This window comes from Coregonus lavaretus, assembly GCF_964263955.1.
Source record: "Coregonus lavaretus genome assembly, chromosome: 31".
In the NCBI taxonomy this organism is placed as follows: domain Eukaryota; kingdom Metazoa; phylum Chordata; class Actinopteri; order Salmoniformes; family Salmonidae; genus Coregonus; species Coregonus lavaretus.
In genome coordinates this window covers 7118125-7139608 of record NC_140018.1, presented here as the reverse complement: position 1 = coordinate 7139608, position 21484 = coordinate 7118125, and the positions used below count along the sequence as shown (strand labels likewise).

The 21484-nt window shown below is 43.9% G+C and overlaps 1 protein-coding gene across 2 annotated transcripts; it reads left to right on the top strand.

The window, feature by feature from the left end:
• Positions 1 to 1871: 1871 nt before the first annotated feature.
• Positions 1872 to 19910, top strand: LOC311106373 (homeobox protein Meis2-like; the record flags this gene model as incomplete). 2 transcript variants are annotated; one of them, XM_084148707.1, is made up of 11 exons in its annotated part: positions 1872 to 2095; positions 2489 to 2630; positions 2881 to 2931; positions 3385 to 3435; positions 3640 to 3786; positions 6973 to 7087; positions 14828 to 14967; positions 17546 to 17622; positions 19067 to 19125; positions 19593 to 19682; positions 19852 to 19910. In XM_084148707.1, the coding sequence occupies exons 1-11, from the start codon at positions 1896 to 1898 to the stop codon at positions 19908 to 19910; spliced, it is 1131 nt and encodes a 376-aa protein (XP_084004833.1). In that variant the 5' UTR covers positions 1872 to 1895. The 2 variants fall into 2 exon arrangements, with proteins under 2 accessions (XP_084004833.1, XP_084004832.1); XM_084148706.1 differs by having other exon boundaries at positions 19551 to 19682.
• Positions 19911 to 21484: the final 1574 nt, after the last annotated feature.

Here is a 21484-nt window from a genome sequence, read left to right as displayed (position 1 = left end):
ACATGTTATTTCGCTTGCTTCACGTGGAACCCCTAAAGGGTCTATATATAGGACTCCAATGAACCCTTTTTTCTAAGAGTGTAGGGTGTCCATGTCAAGGAAGGGAACGCCGAGAGACTGGGAGAATTCGAGCCAACACGCCTACAGCATTCCCACAAGCATTCCCACATTCTCAGACACAATACGATGACCACTGTATACAGTGTCTGTTAGTGTAAACTATGTTAACTGCACTGTTATCCAAACCAGGCGCGCGACCAGCAGGCCTACTTCAAGGCACCCAGATCTGTCATAAAAAACAAAATATGTGCCCAAATTATTTTAAATATAGGCTAAAAGTATGCCATATAAAAAATATGTCAAGGCTCATTGGTGAGGCTATTTGCGCAGAAATTCAACTCCTGTTTTTGTGCCTATCCATAGGCTATGCTATGCATGACATAGCCTAATGTAAGCCTATGATTTTACCTGGATCATAACTACAGAAAGGGGGAAATAATTGTCCTTTTTACCATACTCCAAACCCTTAGGGTTATCATTCTCACCTCTTCTCAAGACTGCACTTTTCCCATCTCAAGGCTTTTGCGCCAGAACCCTTGCGTTAAAGCATCAGATAGTTGGGCAAGTTAGGTCATTTAAGCAAACAAATGCAGTTTTCTTGACGGTAACGTTAAAGGGGAAGAGTTAGTGTTGAATTGCCATCTACCAAATTATTTTCTTGGTGACTGTTATTTTGCGTCACCCTCTCCCTTATCCAATGCAAACAACATTCGCTGGCGTGTCACAGGCATTGCTCCAATCCCCCTTTATTTAGCAGTATGGGACTGGTTGCACCCTCCCTCTTTCCGGGTTCTGTCATCACCTTCTCCCGCTGATCAGTGGAGCCAGTCTATCCTATAAGCGCGCTCACAGCCAACCTGCTAACATTCGCTGACACCCTCACATTTCAGAGCGGGAGGAAATGGCCACGAGGACCGACGCATCGATATAGTGTGTTTATCCTCGGACGTTCTTTCTTATTAGATTTAATTCAAAAGCGGTGCGTTGGAGGAATAGACTGCCTTCTGGAACTAATAATCTCTGTACACCATATTTAGATTACCTTGACAACCGGTCTCAGTGATTGACAGCAGGACCGATACATGTGCGTTGTCCGATGCGCTTTTTGGAAACAACTTTTAACCGAAGGTTCTAGTTGGTCTTATCCGTTATGGTGATTTTTCCATTTAGGCTATTGCAATATTTTTTTTCTTGTTGAAAAATACACATCTTCACCTTGTTGCGGGTTTCTTCTTTATTGCCACTGCGGATTATAATTCTCAACTGGATGTAAAAGGCATCAATTTGATACACCACCTTCTCTGCGGACTGACACTGTACCTGACCACCCTCTGCGGACTGACACAGTACCTGACCACCTTCTCTGCGGACTGACATAGTACCTGTTTCTTACCTCTTTATCTCCAAGACAAGCGCATGTCGATGGCTCAAAGGGTAGGGCTTAGTGCACTTGCAATGTACAATCTCTTAGTTGACTTTAAACGCCTGCCACATATTAATCGAACTGAACTTTGCAATTTCCTTTTGGAATACCCATAAGTAATCTGGACAGGCTGAGAACATCTCAACTCTCCACATACAAGTAGCCTACAAGTTGATATTTCTAAGCAGTCTGCACCCTGTATTAGATTAGTTGTTCTGTTTTCCATCCATGGGGAATTTGATTAAATTAATGTTCACTGTCATTATCATGCGTAAAGGCTTGTGTTTTGGGCGATGTCTGTATCCTACGATATGTCCGTGATAGAAGCATACCAACAGTGTCCACGAGTTTCTCACATTTACCTCTGTCTTTCTCCATCCAGTACGATGAGCTGTCCCACTATGGTGTTGGAATGGACGGAGTTGGACTCCCGGCGTCCATGTATGGAGACCCGCATGCTCCTCGGCCGCTTCCGCAAGTCCACCACCTGAACCATGGTCCGCCTGCACATCCAACCCAGCACTATGGAGCCCACGCACCCCACAACATCATGCCCAGCATGGGCAGCGTGGTCAACGACGCACTAAAAAGAGACAAAGATCAAATCTATGGGTGCGCATCAGAAATATTCCACCTTTTTGTCTACTAGGTTTTCCTATTCTTGTTATACCTATACTCGTTACATTTAGAAGTTATTAGAGTATTTATTGATACTTAGAGAAATTAGAACCAAATCCTAACTTGACTAGGCTACGTGCGTAAATCGAATGTATGTCAATTGCACATTTTGAGCAAATAATGTGTTTTACGCGGATGCACGCATCTCAAGATTGTGGCCCTTATTCTGAGGGGAGACACTTCACATTTATCAGCTATGCTAGGCTATAAACAAATACAAGACACGGATCATGAAACCTCAAATACAATGCAGTCCACTTAAACAAAATGTTTATATAACATTCCTGGTCTAATTGATGTTGATGTTTTGTCTGCATCATGATGCAGTCACCCGTTGTTCCCTCTGCTCGCCCTGGTGTTTGAGAAGTGTGAGTTGGCGACCTGCACGCCGAGGGAGCCTGGAGTAGCGGGCGGCGATGTTTGCTCCTCAGACTCCTTCAATGAAGACATCGCTGTCTTTGCAAAACAGGTACTTGTGGTTTATGATATGCCCCGTTTTTATGACCTAAAATATAGATAACGATAGGAATAGGGTTTTTTATACCCTTTATCTGTGCTTTTAAACGTTCAACATATTTTCCTTAATTTATTTATGTTTGATAATTGATGGACGGATAGATGGATTGATTGATTGCTTGCCTGTTTGATTGATCTATTGATGGACTGACTGATTGATTGCTGTATACAGACAATAGACTAATATGATGTTTTCTCTATAGATACGTGCAGAAAAACCGTTATTTTCATCGAATCAAGAGGTAGACAACTTGGTAAGCCAATTAAATTAAATGTCCACCTTTTACGCATCAATTGCGCAGCTGGATAAATCGTGTGATATGGGCTTGTTTGAGTTCACTTTGTTTGAATACAACAAGAACATTCAGAACGTTCCATAGAAGGTGCAACAGGAAACGCAGACGAGTCGTAGTCAAAGGCCTATTCTGCTCCTCTGCAGCGGCAAGCCGCGGAGGTCCTTGCCTTGGGCATCCCCAAAGCAGGGACTGTCTAGGAACCAGTTCTGTGCTAAAGCATCCATTTGAATAAGGAAATACATTGTTTTAAGTCATGTAACATACTGTAACATATGACTACTTTACTGTATAGGCCTGCAGTGTGCATTCATTCATTTATGTTGTTATTACATAGGCCTAGTTACTATTCATTTGAGGGAAAACGTGTCAGCATGACTAAATCCTAAATGTTATATTTTCTTTTTTTTCCAGATGATCCAAGCTATTCAAGTATTACGATTTCATCTTTTAGAATTAGAGAAGGTAAATTATGTTTTATTGTAAATCTTTGCTTTTTTTTTGTTATTATATATTTTTGTAAGAACGTTATACAATCATTCATAACAGCACAGTTTTAACTTCTTGAAATGTAATATTTTACTCTAAGTCACATAGGCCTAAGCATTGCCTAGGCTGCTGCACCGAGGTCTTGTAAGGGTGCTGCTAACACACATTTTCATTGAATAGGTGCATGAGCTCTGCGACAATTTCTGCCATCGGTACATCAGTTGTTTGAAAGGCAAAATGCCCATCGACTTGGTCATAGACGATCGAGATGGCTGCAAATCCGATTTAGATGACCTGACGGGATCTTCCGCAAATCTAGCAGATCACGTGAGTGTCTAGGTTTCGAAATGACATATTAGTGCTAATTTTGGCAAGGGGTGCTGCTAAAAGCATGGTGTTTAGGATGTACAAACTATAATTTCAAGATCGTGGGCAATTTAGCATAATTGTGAGTCAGTTTAATAGATAAGAAATTGAATCAGCAGTTTTTAAAATAAAGGTCTCACATTTAATTTACTGGTAACTATTAAACAATTATTGTATTAATAACCTATCAACAAAAAGTAATTGAATGCACATAAATGTCAGCAAAATCAGTCCCTTAATTCATGTGTGTTCCCATTTAATTTTGTCCAGCCTTGTTAAGGGTGTTGTGTACTGAGGGAAGTTTCGTAGAGCTCTCATGTCTTCTTAACAAGAGGAGGAATGAGAGAGGGTACTTCCCCTTCAGCTCTATTGTAGAAATAATCTACATTATCTGTTCATCAGAGAGAGAATGACAATTAGATGACAATGTGTGCTTATTAGGAAGCACATTTTATATTAGTTTATATTATTTCCTTAATTGCATTTTTTATGTTTTTAATTTCAGCTAATATATTAGTAATAGATCAATTAAGATTTATGATGATTATGATGGTGATGATGATGAGAATCATGTTAATGATGGTGGTGATGATGATGATGGTGGTGTTGATGATGAGGATGGGGTCTGCATGATGAAGAGTACAGCTGGATGTGTCCTGTTGGGTCTTTCCCCTCTCCCTCCCTTCTTAGAGGGCTCTGAGGACTAGCGTTTGATATTACACTTGAACGCTAAACCAATTGGATTACTATTATCGGTAAAGAGGAGGGTCTTTGTCAATCCATGGGCCTATAGGGTGCCCTCTACACGGGCTCTTTCTCCTCCCCCCTGTCACATGTCAATTCAGATGGCATGGTTCCTTAATAACCCTATGATACTGGAGCAATGGCAGGAACTTTGAGTTGGGGAGATTCCTCATATTAGATTGCTGTCCTGTATACTAAGTAGGTTTATCAGAAGTAAGCCTCTTATGACTACCAGATGAAATTCTGTCTTCTGTCCACATTTCATTCCATTGCATTCACATTTTTAGGTGGTGTTGCATTTTCTTCATTCAGTGGTTGTAGACACAAACACACTTTGTATGTATTGTGAACATTGTTCAAGGTTCACTTATCTGACAGGACATTCTGCTGCTGGCCGTCCTGTGATCCAGTTCACCTTTTGTCCAATGCATTATGTACGGGCTGAACTTCTCTGGGTGTTAGGGCACATGCAGAACAGTGTATGTGAACGTCTTTGTAATATGATAATAATATACGCCATTTAGCAGACACTTTTATCCAAACAGACTTACAGTCATGCTTCCTACATTTTACGTAAACACATTAAACATGTGGTTTCCATGTGTTTGATGCCACTCCCTTTACTCCATTTCAGCTATTATTATGAGCAGTCCTCCCCTCACCAGCCTCCTGTGGTGTAAGGACAGATGCAATACACACGCAGAACGGTGTATGTGAATGCCAACCACTCTTTATGTTGGGCCTACTTCATGTTTGAAAAGAACAACAGCTGTTTGTGTAGCTGTGTTGATTAGTGGTTGTGAAGGCAACTTCAGCCTCCATTTCCAGTCTTTTACATCTGCATTATTTCGGTAACAACTGTCTGAATTGTGAGACTAAAAGTAACTAGTGTACGTGTGAGAAGTTAATGAAAAATCTTCTGGAGTTTACTAATTCTATTTCTAAATTGAAGGCAGGTAAACCTCACAATGAGGGCAAGTACGTACAGTATGTCGGCCTGACAATGCTTCTCTTCGTGACACACCAACTCCGCCTCTCTTTTGGAAATGTGAGCTCATATCCCTATTAGAGTGAGTCCACAACCCAGCCTATATCCAAGAGAGAGCTACTCAGTATCCATGTTTATATCATAAACTTACAGAGTAAGAAGACTCATCTAAGTTAAGGGACGACTGGCTTGAAAAATTGCAATTTCAGTCAGCTTAACCAGCTAGCTGATACGACAATTTCTACTGTGATTGAAGATCAGTTGAAATCAGTTATGATGTCATCAGTTGATTTATTTGTATTATCTTAACTTCTCTACCTTCATGGATCTCAGTTTCTAAGATACATTTTATAGAAGGAGAGACCTCACTGTATCAGTAATTAATGTCTTCTTAACAGCTGGGGTGTGATTGAGTATAGAACCGCCTTCATTAGCTTGATAAACGTGAAAACACATGGAACTTTGAATGGGGACGTCACACAAACAGCTTTGTAATTACTGTGTTTTGGGATGGAAAAGGGGGCCTGCTCGTCGAGCTCGATGAGAGGCCTCATTCACACTGCGCTGCCATTGTTGCCATGATTATTCTTGTCGTTGGCTGAGCTCTTCATCTGAGCGCCATCCGGCGAACAGCTGACGCCAAGAGGCTGAAGAGGTTGCTCTGCTGTTTGGCCCTCAGCTTTAGATTGTCTAAGTACCCTGGTCCCTGTGTCTATATAGCCCAATAAATAGGTGTTCAGAGAGACCACTGGGCTTCATAATCAGTCAAGACACCGGAGGATAGAGGATAGGAAGAAGTGTTGCTGGAGCTCTGGTGCTGATTGGTTTGGTTCTACAGGATTAGCTAGTGTAGCTGAATATCAGCTTTAACGTTTTTTGTTAGTTCTTTTCTTGGCGCCGTCTCAGTCTCAGGGAAAATGGTAACTTTGATTTTGGGGTTATTGGATTATGGATTGTTAGGACATGTTCTATTTTCTTATTGACGACATGGTCATGTTGTTCAATATTGTGCACTGTGGTATATCGGCTGGGTTTGTGTGTGTGTGTGTGTGTGTGTGTGTGTGTGTGTGTGTGTGTGTGTGTGTGTGTGTGTGCGTGTTAGGGAGTTACATTGATGTTGAGTAATGGTATACTGTATCCACTGTTCTCTAATGTGATCTCTCTTCTCTCTCTCTCTCTCTCTGTCTCTCTCTCTGTCTCTCTGTCTCTCTGTCTCTCTCTCTCTCTCTCTCTCTCTCTCTCTCTCTCTCTCTCTCTCTCTCTCTCTCTCTCTCTCTCTCTCTCTCTCTCTCTCTCTCTCTCTCTCTCTCTCTCTCTCTCTCTCTCTCTCTCTCTCTCTCTCTCTCTCCTCTGATGTTGTGTGGCCGGGATGGGGGATATGTTGATGACCCGATGACCCTCTCTGTGGACCCCAGAACCCAGCGTCCTGGAGAGACCTGGATGACGCTCACTCCACGCCCTCCGTGGGCACCCCTGGGCCCTCCAGTGGGGGCCACGTCTCCCAGAGTGGGGACAACAGCAGTGAACTCGGTAAGAGACCCATAGCTTCTCTTTAGACTCTATTCCATATCAAAGGTTTTCCTCAGTGCTGACCTCATACAAAGGCAATGGTATTTTCTCTACTTGTCGGCTGTAGATCAAACTTAGCCTCTCCAAAGATCCGAATGATAAGCAGTTATCGTTGCTCTATCCTTATCATTCAGATGAAGTTGAGATAAGAGGTTGTTGCTGAATCAACAGATAGTTTACTGGGTTTTGATGGTGACTTTGTAGTTTTATCACCTATCCAGGTCAGGTGATAAAATTCAAAAGTTTAATCTGATATGATAAGGGTCATTATTGCCAATTACTGGTTTTGCATGATTGTGTCCAGTATTGTTGTATAATAGCCTACTTGGTTTTCTGTCCGTGTGGCGGCTGTTCATTTTGCCTGTGATGAGCTCAGTGGAGGCTGTAAGGGTTTTACCACTTGTTTTTGTTTTTCTCTCCTACGGCCACAGTAAAAATAGAATATTTCAAAGCAACTTACCACCCTCTGCCCATCAGGCATCAATAACAGAGCATTGAGCTAAACAATGGGAGGATGCTTTGCAAGACAAGAGCAGTTCAGAGGATGAAAGGACAGTCAGAAAAAAATATTAAGTTCTGATTTTACCACAGTTTCTTCACTTATCCTAACTATCTGAAAAACATGTTCAATGAATTTCACTTAGCCTAATATCCATGGCATGTTTAATGTCATTGTATGCCCGAACACAGTAACACTGACTATATGACTTGTATTGTCAGCAAAGAGAGGGGAAGAGCATGGTGTGAATGGCTTTTTCCTTGGTTCCTCTAGAGTTTTTATTTTTTATTTTTTAAACAACAGCGGGGGGACACCCAAAGTCCATGCCTCCCTGACCTTTTGACCTGGGTAGAGAATGCATAGAGGCTGGGGAAGCACAATCCCCCCTGCCGTGGAGCTGGGAAGGACAGAGCCACTTTATGTATGGAGGAACAAAGGGAGAAAAAGCCCCAGAATGATCAGAGGCCCAGTCATAGTGACTGGTAGCAGGATCTGATGCTGCCCTGCCTACCCCCTACTCCCCCTGCTCCTCCTGCTCCTCCTGCTGCTCCTCCTGCTGCTCCCCTGCTCCTCCTGCTCCTCCTGCTCCTCCTGCTGCTCCTCCTGCTGCTCCTCCTGCTGCTCCCCCTGCTCCTCCTGCTGCTCCGCCTGCTCCACCTGCTCATCCTGCTGCTCCCCCTGCTCCTCCTGCTGCTCCCCCTGCTCCTCCTGCTGCTCCTCCTTCTGCTCCCCCTGCTCCTCCTGCTCCTCCTGCTGCTCCCCCTGCTCCTCCTGCTGCTCCCCCTGCTCCTCCTGCTACTCCTCCTATACCTCCTGCTGCTCCCCCTGCTCCTCCTGGGGCCTCTTTGCTCTTTTTTATCCCTTGTTTTAATCCCTTGTTTTCATCCCTTGTTTTCAAGGGGATGAGGAAAGTAAACACTTTTAACATAGGAAGGGAACTGGGGGCCAAAGCAGGGCCTTTCCGTCAGTAATGCAGGCCTGGCTAGGAGATTACTGATGCTCTTCAAAGTACCTACTATGAGGGAGCTCCTATTGTCCTAATGGACATTAGTCGTGGTTGTTTGGGCCAATGATAAAAGCCTTAAAATGGTTAACCTACAGTCTTATCTAATGGGGGAGCATCATGGTTAGTGTGGTTGCCACGTGGTATCAACCACAGGTAGTTGATATGTGGTTGGTTGGTTGGTTGGTTGGTGGTGTAGTTATGGCTTTGTGGCTATGTTAGCCGTATGGCTAACCACTAACCCATTGGCTTATACAGTGTTTGGTTGTTTTCTTGTAAGCTGCGTGATATGCAGAGGGGAATGTCTTTGATTCCACCTCCCCCAGAGTGACTCTCAGATAAATGGGTCACAGGGACAGTTCTAAAAGGGATGAGCTATCCTAGGAATGTTTTTTGGGAGGCAGGGCTTGGAATGTCCATCACAAAGTCAAAAATAAAAAACGAAAGGAACCCAAGGGGAGCTAGCTGCTGTGAAGCCGCAGTACACTAGCGTTTAAAAAGAGGGCAATGCAGAGAGGGAGGAAACAGGATGCAGTCAGTGCATCTTTTTGTCTCCTCCGGATACCACCGAAGATGGAATCCAGAACTGCTGGTGGTGACATACCAATGACACTGCAGGCTAATGTCCCCATTTAACCTGTCACAAGATGTTCTCACGAATAACAAGGGAGTGAGGCACAAGAACTAGAAGTGTTCATCTCAATCTAACCCTTACCAATCACCACTCAAAATCAATAGGATATAGGCCTATAGGGGGAACGATTCTAGATCTATTCATCAACATCAATATAGGATTCCCAGTGTCTTGGAAAGCTTCCAGACAACAGCTCCCATTTAGCAGTGTGCATCATGGGTAATAACAGGAGGGGCTGGGAAGTGTCATTGGTGATGGATCAGGTCCAGGTGAGCTCATTAGGCAAGCTGCACTGGGTTCCCATCACTGATGCAGGCCGGGATACAGCGATCAGTTCTGTTTGCTAATAGCTCACCCTGCACTTTGTCTGATATGGAGATGTCATCATGTGGATTCTCTTGCCTCATCTAGTTGTCCCAGTTTATACCTAACCGTAGGAGCACTGGTCTCTGATGTTGTTGATGAGAGAGAGAAAAGGAGAGAGAGAGAGAGCGAAAGAGACATGTACATGTACACAAACAACAAGTGTGCGGTTAAAATTGGCAAAAAACACACACATTTCTTTCCACAGGTCCATGGGGTGAGACAGGGATGCAGTTTAAGCCCCACACTGTTCAACATATATATCAACGAATTGGCGAGGGCACTAGAACATTCTGCAGCACCCGGCCTCACCCTACTAGAATCAGAAGTAAAATGTATAATGTTTGCTGCTGATCTGGTGCTTCTGTCACCAACCAAGGAGGGCCTGCAGCAGCACCTAGATCTTCTGCACAGATTCTGCCAGACCTGGGCCCTAACAGTAAATCTCAGTGAAACAAAAATAATGGTGTTCCAAAAAAGCTCCAGCTGCCAGGGCGACAAATACAAATTCCATCTAGACACCGTTGCCCTAGAGCACACAAAAAACGATACATACCTCGGCCTAAACATCAGCGCCACAGGTAACTTCCACAAAGCTGTGAACGATCTGAGAGACAAGGCAAGAAGGGCCTTCTATGCCATCAAAAGGAACATAAAATGTGAAATACCAAATAGGATCTGGCTAAAAATACTTGAAGCAGTTATAGAACCCATTGCCCTTTATGGTTGTGAAGTCTGGGGTCTGCTCACCAACCAATAATTCACAAAATGGGACAAACATCAAATTGAGACTCTGCATGCAGAATTCTGCAAAAATATCCTCTGTGTACAACGAAAAACACCAAATAATGCATGCAGAGCAGAATTAGGCCGATACTTGCTAATTATAAAAATCCAGAAAAGAGCTGTTAAATTCTATAACCACTTAAAAGGAAGTGATTCCCAAACCTTCCATAACAATCCATCACCTACAGAGACATGAACTTGGAGAAGAGTCCCCTAAGTAAGTTGGTCCTGGGGCTCTGTTCACAAACACAAACAGACCCCACAGAGCCCCGGGACAACAACACAATTAGACCCAACCAAATCATGAGAAAACAAAAATATAATTACTTGACACCTTGGAAAGAATTAACAAAAAAACAGAGCAAACTAGAATGCTATTTGGCCCTAAACAGAGAGTACACAGTGGCAGAATACCTGACCACTGTGACTGACCCAAATTTAAGGAAAGCTTTGACTATGTAGAGACTCAGTAAGCATAGCCTTGCTATTGAGAAAGGCCGCCAAAGGCAGACCTGGCTCTCAAGAGAAGACAGGCTATGTGCACACTTCCCACAAAATGAGGTGGAAACTGAGCTGCACTTCCTTACCTCCTGCCAAATGTATGACCATAATAGAGATACATATTTCCCTCAGATTACACAGATCCACAAAGAATTTAAAAAAAGACCCAATTTTGATAAACTCCCTTATCTACTGGGTGAAATACCACAGTGTGCCATCACAGCAGCAAGATTTGTGACCTGTTGCCACAAGAAAAGGGCAACCAGTGAAGAACAAACACCACTGTAAATACAACCCATATTTATGTGTATTTATTTTCCCATTTGTACTTTAACTATTTGTACATTGTTACAACACTGTATATATACACAATATGACATTTGAAATGTCTTTATTATTTTGGAACTTCTGAGTGTAATGTTTCCTGTTAAAATTTATTGTTTATTTCGCTTTTGTTTACTATCTACTTCACTTGCGTTGGCAATGTTAACATACGTTTCCCAAGCCAGTAAAGCCCTTGAATTGAATTAGAATTGAATTGAATTGAGAGAGAGAGAGAGAGAGAGAGAGAGAGAGCCCGCCCCAGGCAATACTCTAGCCTTCCCCACGGCAGCAGGCCCCCCCATGTCACGAGTGCAGACACTAGGGCAGGCAGGGAGGGAGGCAGGGAGGGAGGGAGGGAGCGGGGCAGGCAGGCGAGGGGGCTAGGCCACGGGAGGAGCGTTCCACGGGTACGATTTTGAGAGTAGTGCACCGTCACACTGGTTAGATTGGCTGAGTTGCCAGGGAACAGTCAGAAGCGATTACCGTAGCAGAGGATCTGCCCTGCGGCCTTCCCTCTCTGGAGCAGGAAAAAAGAGAGGGTTGGGGTGAGAGGAGGAGGGGGGCCAGGAGGGGTTAACGCTCTTGAAATATAATTAGGCCGTGCTGGTGACTTCTGGCTGTTCTGGCTATTCTGGCTGTTCTGGTTGTTCTGGAAGTTCTGGTTGTTCTGGCTATTCTGGTTGTTCTGGCTGTTCTGGTTGTTCTGGTTGTTCTGGCTGTTCTGGTTGTTCTGGTTGTTCTGGCTGTTCTGGCTGTTCTGGTTGTGCTGGCTGTTCTGGTTGTTCTGGCTGTTCTGGTTCATTCTGGTTAATTCTGGTTAATTCTGGCTGTTCTGGTTCATTCTGATTCATTCTGGTTCATTCTGGTTCATCCTGGTTGTTCTGGTTCATTCTGGTTCATTGTGGCTGTTCTGGCTGTTCTGGCTGTTCTGGCTGTTCTTGCTCATTCTGGCTCATTCTGATTAATTCTGGTTGTTCTGGCTGTTCTGGTTCATTCTGGTTCATTCTGGTTGTTCTGGTTCTTCTGGTTGTTCTGGTTGTTCTGGTTGTTCTGGTTCATTCTGGTTGTTCTGGTTCATTCTGGTTAATTCTGGTTAATTTGGTTGTTCTGGTTCATTCTGGTTCATTCTGGTTGTTCTGGTTCATTCTGGTTCATTCTGGTTGTTCTGGTTCATTCTGGTTGTTCTGGTTTTCATTCTTTCTCTCATTTTCTTTCTTTTCTTTTTCTCTCTTACATTATTTTCAGTTATTTGGTTCAAAAACATAACTAATGATTTAAAATCAACAAATGTTTAATCATTGATAGGTATCATTTTTTTATTGATTATTTCACCACTCAAGGCATTTCTGAAAAGAATGTCTCTTCCAGCCTGTGAGACAGGACATTAACTGTCCTCTCTGAAACGACAGATCTCTTCAACACCATCCTCCAAGTACTCTCTTCCTACAACAAACCTAATTTCTATCAGTCATAAGACCGACAACTTAGAAAAGAAAACTGTTATAACAGCTTGTTATAACATCTATAAATAGAGAGGGTGAGGAATAGAGGCCAAACAACCTGCCCTGTCATGTCCTTGACTTAGACTACACCATCTGTCAGAACACCTCCCCACCCCCACACAACCCACCCCACTCAGTCCAACTCATCCTTTTTAATGTCAATATTCATTAGCTGAAATATTTATGCATGATTATGGGTGCATATATAGAACCCCTTTGATTGATGCATCCCCAAAAACAAAAAGACATGCCAGGGCAAATCTTATGAAAAGTAGGGTTCCAGTCCCGCCTCCGGGGAGGAGTTTCTCAGATGCATTATTCACATGCCCTCCAGGCAGGCTTTCAAGGCATCTCTGCCCCGAGGGCAAGAAAAATAACCACCACTGTTAAAAGAAAATCATCTCGGCTGATGCACAATTAATGGTGGAGAGGGAGAAGGAAAGAGACAGAGAGAGAGAAAGAGAGAGAGAGAGAGAGTGCACAGAGGGTGCTGTGATGGAGAGCAATGGGGAGCGAGGGCAGGGGCAGAAGCCGCGGAAATCTCAGTTTAAAATGGAGCCTTCTAGCCTTGATCCGTGCGACGGTTCCCATTGAAATCGAATGAGGACGCCAGGCTAATAATGCCAGTAGGAGAGAGATGCTGTGTGCATGTGGCTGTGTGTGTGTGTGTCACAGTGTGAGTCAGACAATCCAACACAGACAGACTGGAGGGGGGTGTGAAGATGGAAGGGGTAGGGTGGGTCACTGGGGGGCTTGAGGGGGAATGACCGCAACCCCGCAGCCCCATAACACCCCCCTCCATCCATCCAAACATCCTTAGCACACATAGCCCTGCTTTCAACTTCACAGGTGAGGGGGTTTGTTATGTTGTTGTGATGTCATACCTTAACCATGAGGTCACAACTGTTCTTTTCGTTATTGTGACTTTTCTTCCTTTTTTGTCTACAACTAAACCATTTGTCTATAAAAATATGAACGCAACATGTAAAGTGTTGGTCCCATGTTTCATGAGCTGCAAAAAGCTTATTTCTCTCAAATTTTGTGCACACATTTGTTTACATCCCTCTTAGTGAGCATTTCTCCTTTGCCAAGATAATACATCCACCTGACAGGTATGGCATATCAAGACACTGATTAAACAGCATGATCATTACACAGATGTGCTGCGGACAATAAAAGGCCACTCTAAAATGTGCAGTTTTGTCACACATGTCTCAAGTTTTGAGGGAGCGTGCAATTGGCATGCTGACTGCAGGAATGTCCACCAGAGCTGTTACCAGAGAATGTAATGTTCATTTCTCTACCATAAGCCGCCTCCAACATCGTTTTAGAGAATTTGGCAGTGCGTCCATCTGGCCTCACAACCACAGACCACGTATAACCACGCCAGCCCAGGACCTCCACATCTGGCTTCTTCTCCTGTGGGATCGTCTTGAGATCTGTCTGTAATAAAGCCCTTTTGTGAGGAAAAACATATTCTGATTGGCTGGGCCTGGCTCCCCAGTGGGTGGGCCTGGTTCCCAAGTGTGTGGGCTAATGCTGTGCCCCTGTCCAGTCATGTGAAATCCATAGATTTGGGCCTAATACATGTATTTCAATTGACTGATTTCATTCTATGAACTGTAACTCAGTAAAATCTTTGAAATTGTTGCATGTTGCATTTATATTTTTGATCAGTATGAATAAAAATGCTGCTGCCTGCACATTGTGTCCGGCCACGGCTCTAACAGTCATTACTTAATGTCAAACGTGCAGCCCTGCTCTAACAGTCATTACTCATGTCAAACGTGCAGCTCTGATTGAATTAATAGCTCAGAATTTTTTATTGAGCTCTGTCACTACAGTATATGACCCTCTACATTATCCAGAACTGTAGCAGAGTGTGGATGAGGTGGTGCAAATGTGTGAAGATGTGGAATCTTCTGTTGCTATGCTGTTGCTATGCCCTAGACCTCTGCTACCCTTTCAGTGTGTGTCTCTGGCGAATGGAGGTGGTGTGAATGGAGGTCATGTGAATGGAGGTGACGTGAATGGAGGTGATGTGTCTAAATCAAAGAGTTCTCCTAACATATCCGTTCTCTTATCTCAGGAGACGGCCTCGACAACAGTCTGGCGTCGCCGGGCACAGGAGACGAGGACGACCAGGACAAGAAGAGGCAGAAGAAGAGAGGCATCTTCCCCAAAGTGGCCACCAATATCATGCGAGCGTGGCTCTTCCAGCACCTTACAGTAAGACAGCATGCCCAACCTAGCGTCTAGCTCCAGCCCGAACCAGTCTCCATTACTGGGGTGGTTTTGGTTCATGTACCCCAATCACGTCTTGCTCTGCGCAAAGTACACCCTCATTTGCAACCTGTCATGACTGTCATCCATTTAACCATGAAGCCTATGTTTTGTACGTATCTTGTGAATCTTCCCACGTTCCCCATGCGGGTAGGCCAAGTACTCCTGGGGGTATTAGTAATACAAGTTACTGCATCCAACACAGGGGCTTCGGTCTGTGGCTTTGTAGTCCTTCACCGAACGGTTTTCCCTGTGATGTTTTCTTTGTAAAGAAAAACTGTAATTGTGGCTCTAGGGAACAGTGTGCTGTAAAAAAGACAAGTAGTGTATGTTGTCTAACTGCAGCCTCTCCGTCATACAACACTTGTTAGGAATGATACCACTTTACTGAGCGTCTGAACTACGTTTTACAAAAACAGAATAGACTACTTTCCCAGAATGCAACTCCTCTGTTCACGCTCAGAAGGACTATCTGACAGTCCAACGACTTCCAACCAATCAAGTTTCACCTTTTTATCTCCGGGCCCAATAGACGGCGTCACTGTCTCTAACTCCTCCTCCTCCTCCTCCTCCTCCTCCTCCTCCTCCTCCTCCTCCTCCTCCTCCTCCGGTTTTCTACTTTCTCCTCTCCCAACTCTTAGATGTTTTCATATGTCCTTATTTGTTTCCTGGGTGAACAGCTCTCACACATCTCCTGTACAGGCAGGAATCCTTTCCTCTAACAACCTTTAGAATCGACAGATAGAAAAATAAGAGGGAAAGGAGGGCTAATTGAATGATCCCCTCTCTGTTCCCTGTCTCTTTTCAGCCTTACTGGTTAAGCACAAGTGTTAGTCATGGAAGGATGTGCCTCGTGAACACGGTGTGAGGGGGACTTTGGTCCCTCAATGTCCTCTGAATGGTCCCATCGCAACATGTGTGAATTGTGAAAGGAGACGGATTATGTTTCGTCCCGACTTTACCGTCGAGGCTGGGGTCTGAGGAGGGGAAAGGGGGTCTTTCTCTAGATAGTCTTAGTCTTCAGCTTTTGTGCCCCTGTTCTGAGAAGGAACTCTAAAGATCCTCCTCTACAAAGGTACAGAGAAAGCAGCAGTGGAAGATTTAGATTCATTCTAGGATTCCTTATTGTCCCATTAGATTCATTCTAGGATTCCTTATTGTCCCATTAGATTCATTCTAGGATTCCTTATTGTCCCATTAGATTCATTCTAGGATTCCTTATTTTCCCATTAGCATGGCCAGAGAGTAACTGTTGGTTTCCATGCGAGCCATGCTGTCTGAAGACCTCCACCTACATGCTGATTGAGATAGATCTTTGTGAAGCTCTCTTAACGCCAATGTATTGAATTAGTTACAACAAACATACACTGCATTTAGCAAAAATACAGCTATAAAAAGCTGCTCTTGTTCTACCATGAGGCACTATTGGAGCTCAAAGGAATAAGTATTGTTTAACCACAGCTCAATGACAGGTGACCTGAGTAAAGTAGCATACCTGATAAGGGTTATACATTGGAGCGAGGCCTCAATGTGACAACACTCTTTGGATTGGACTGGAGACATTAGCAGAAGGTTTTATTTAGGAAGACAGAGAGGTTCTGCTGGGTTGAGGGAGGAGCACTGAGCCATCCGTCACTAGACTGTCAGCCACCAAGCTGGGAGGTGACCATGACGATCACTTGTGGCAACAATGGCTTTTGTCACCACCATTGCGGTTTATGTGTGTCTGTGTGTGCGCTGTGTGTTTGTGTGTGTGTGTGTGTTCGTGCGTGCGTGCATGCATGCGCTTGTGAGCTTGTATGCGTGCATGTGTGCGTGCTCTGTGTGTGACTGTGTGTGTGTGTGTGCTCTGTGTGTGACTGTGTGTTTGTGTGTGCTCTGTGTGCGCCTGTGTGTGTGTGCTCTGTGTGTGACTGTGTGTGTGTGTGTGTCTGAAAGGCCTGTTTAAAAATGATGTGCTTGGGAGCTCATCCCTCACCCGGTGACCACAGGAGGTGGCTGAGGCCCTGACAGCGCCCACCACCCTGTACCCTGTAAATGGGCAAACTCTGTCTGCAATCTGCCGCCCTCCTCCCTCTGACACACCGCCAGCAGCGAGGCAGGGGACAGGGAGACAGGGGGACAGGAGCCGGGCCCTATTCAGGCCCTAACAAAGGTGGCCATTGTGTTCCTTTGTATCACATCTGATCATTTGTCAAATCATGTCAAATAATGCCACACGCTTTGAGCCCAAAGTGGTTGGGGGCCAATCAGTGGTCAGTCTTGGTTGTTCACTTGTGCTTATGCTAACTAGAGAGATAGACTTGTGTGTATATTAGCCAAGGGTCACTGTGGATGTGAGTCAGTCACTGGGCGTGATTACATTTCCTGAGTTTGACTTTCCCTTAGGGTGTGAATGGAAAGACCCTGGTCGTATGTGCGGTGTGTTTCTGTCTAGACATGATCGTTCTAAATGAATGCAAGCTGGGTGTTTATTTATTTTTTGACTGAAGATGTTGTTTTTTCTGTCCTCCATCTACCACAGCACCCTTACCCTTCAGAGGAACAGAAGAAGCAGCTAGCACAGGACACAGGCCTCACCATCCTGCAAGTGAACAACTGGTGAGTAGCTAACCCCCAAGGCCCCACGCTAACCCTAACCCTTGTGCTTCATTCTCTCCTTTCTTTCTTCCTTTTCTTCTTTCCTTCTTACCTCCTCCCAGGACTGGCTCATTGTCTCCTGTCTAAATCTATGCTACAGCCATGTTTTTGGAGAAGCCAGCACATTCTAAACTCAGCTCTTTGGAATTGGAACTAAAATGGAAGTGTTATACATACTCAATCTATCTTCACCGTCTGGTGGACACTCTGAAACATTAACAGGGAGATGTATCCCCCCCCTCCCCCACCCTCCCCCTCCCCTCCCCCCTCCCCCCCCTCCCCTCCCCCCTCCCCCCCCTCCCCCGCCCTCCCCCTCCCCTCCCCTCCCCTCCCCCCGCTCTCCCCCCCTTCACAATCCCTCAGCCTCATTTTACATGTATGACATGATGGATTAAAGCATCTTTAAGGCCCGACAACTCGGCCCCTTTGTAGATGGCTTAGCACATTTTGGGAAGGGGGGTGGGGTCCAATGTAATGATCACAGTGGAAAGAGGAACATATTTAGGGGAGTTTGGGATTTGGTTTCGAGGATACATTTCTGGTGTCTTATCTAAAAGGCATCGTTTTACTTGGAGCTTACACAGGGTCAGGTTTGGAATAATTGATATGACTTTGGCTTCTCACGATTAATCCTCCCCCATCCCAGAGTCCATGGTAGGGTCTTCTTTAAGTGTATTGGGTTCTCAACACACCTAATTACATAGACCTGCACCTCTAATCCCGAGGAGTTAAGAATTCTATAAGTTTTATTCATGGCTCTACTTCAATACACTTATTAAAGCAGGCGAATGCTTAGCTTACCTATCTGTCTGTCCTGTTGGGTAAAGTGGTATGTCTCTGACCGAAATTGGCCAAACGTTTAGCTTTATTACAGCCTGAGGCTGAAGGGGCTAAACCCAAATCAATAGATCTGGTAAGCTATGTGGCTGTCTCCTAATACCCCAGATCATGTCAATAAGAATAAGACTGATTATAAACCTAATCCCTGAAGACACGAGAGATTGGAATGCTAGTAAAACTGGCGTAGGAAATTGTCAGATTCTGTTTGATTGTGTATAGTTATCTTTAAGGAAAACTCCACCCAAACACTATATATTTTTATTTGTTTCATTAGTCCGTTGTTGATATAGTCCCAAAATGTTTTGCATGTCAACAATCAAGTTTTCAAGATATTTAACTTTCAAAATACAGAAATCTGGCCCGTATGATGCATTTAGCATCATATGATGGACAATGGACTAATGAAACAAATACAAAAAGATAGTTTTTGGGTGGACTTTTCCTTTAAGCAGACCAGGGAGATAAATGCAAAGGAGATCTAAAACCAAGGAGAAGCTTCATGGACTCATTCCATGTTGGTTTGAATTTTCTCGCCATTCTCTCTCACTTCTCTCTTCCTCTCCAGGTTCATCAACGCCAGGAGGAGAATAGTACAGCCTATGATTGACCAGTCTAACAGAGCAGGTAAACCACTATTTCAATTGGTTTATATTAATAAGATACAATGGCAATGTTTCCCATGTCATGTTTTTAATTGTACTATACTGCATGATTTTGTAATGTAGATAAGGATGTTTTGAATGCCACTTTTATTGTAATGGTTTATCTCTTCTGTCTTTTGGCTTCGACACATACTGACCCATAAAAATATAATTATAATCTAGTATTATATCTCTATACTGACCCATAGAAATATAATTATAATCTAGTATTATATCTCTATACTGACCCATAGAAATATAATTATAATCTAGTATTATATCTCTATACTGACCAATAGAAATTTAATTATAATCTAGTATTATATCTCTATACTGACCCATAGAAATATAATTATAATCTAGTATTATATCTCTATACTCACCCATAGAAATAAAAGTATAATCTAGTAGTATATACTGACCCATGTCTGGTTTATGTTACATCCACAGTGGGCCAGGGGACAGCATACAGCCCTGACGGGCAACCAATGGGAGGCTTTGTACTCGATGGACAGCAACACCTGGGGATTCGGCCTGGTGGTAACTAAGCAACCTTTATTCTCACCCTGTTATCTGTTCCTTTCTACCAATGTAGCGTAGAATCTGTTTATGTTCTGTTTGTCTATTCATGGGTTATTATTGTATATTGTTATATAAACCTGTGTTTGCACCATGTAATTAGTTCCCCTCTCTGTCACTCATTCTGCAGGACCAATGGGTGGAATGGGAATGAATATGGGGATGGATGGTCAGTGGCACTACATGTAAACCCTCTCCAACCGAGGCAAGCCTGAAGAAGAAGATGGAGAAGTAAACACTGCCTCAATCTCGCTCCCCTGTTAAATTTTTCACCCACAAGTCCCCCTCCTCCATTGTTCCTCTATCCCTCTCCATCACTTCATCTCTCTCTCTCTCTTTCTACATGTTTCACCCTCTCTCACTCATCTGCTCTCCTTCTCACCCCCTTCCTCAATCGTTCCTTGATCCCTCTCCATTCCATCTCTCTCTCTTTCTAAATGTTTCTCTCCTCTCCATCCTCCTCTCCTTCTCGGGGCCCAATCTGATTAAGTGTGGGGTTCTCAACTCCCTCGGTCCCCCTCCAGCCCTATCAGCTCTCTGGCCCTGCTGACAGTTCACAAATCAAGACGTATCGCCTGCCGGAGGCACTGGAGCTCACCAGATTTTATTTAACACCCACACTCCACTGCTCAATGAGCCACGCTATAATGACACTTACCTTGATTAATTGAGCTCTTTATATGTAAATAGGGAGTCCTGTGTTCGCCTCAATGTTCACCGGGCGCCAATTCCGCCAACACAGCTCCTTTTCCCTTCCCGACAATTCCCTGATTTTGCTAATCAAGTCCAAAGAGCATGATGGTGATAGCAGCGAGGGTGCACCGCCTAAATTTATAATACAGTCCACATAGAGATATCTTATTCACTCAAGCTGAATAATAATATAATTTTGAGACTATTTCATCCAATCATTTCTCATTGAATGATCATTGACCGGTTACTGTAATGGCATAATACAGGAGGCTGTTCTCCTCCCCTATTTTAATCTGTGGTGAGACCGTATGCTGATTGTGATGGCTGTACACTTACCCAAGGGTTCCATGTGGGGTTGTTTTGCAGTAAAATGCAGTTATCCCATGCATAATGGAGTCAGAGCCATAACATTTGTCTATTAAAAGATCCCTTAAGAATTACACCACTGAACCAGCAATGTCCAAATGTATGTACATGCTGTAAGGCCTATATCTGGCTCTGTCATGTGTAGCATTGTCTTTACCTTATAAGATTTAGGTTCTGTATTTGCAGTGTGTTAGGGTATGTTTGTAAAAGAGACTGACCCAGGCTTCTTCTTTGTGTTACAGGCCTCCATGGTTTGCTCAGGGAAAATCCTGCCACTTGGTCCAATGAGCGCGTGACTCCGCCCCAGTCACACCTGTACCCGTCATCGGACTACGCCCACCTCACCTCCCCACTGGAGCATAGAGGACCACACCCACATCTGCACAAACCCTGCCCACATTGACCTTTAATAATATCATGCCTGGAGGAAGAGGGGGATCTACTAATAAACAACAACAAAAACAACAACATTTGCAGACAACAACAATCTTCCAAAATTAAAAAGACTTCTGAATGAACAACGGAAGCTAAAAGGACCTCAACAACATTTTGACAAATTTTTTGTTTTGTTTTTTAAATTATTAATTTATTTTTCTACAATGGTGGACCATGGGGACAAGAACCTTTTAGTCTTTACCCAAGATATATTGGCACAGCCCGCACACACACACACACACTAACACAAAAACACACACTTCATCTTA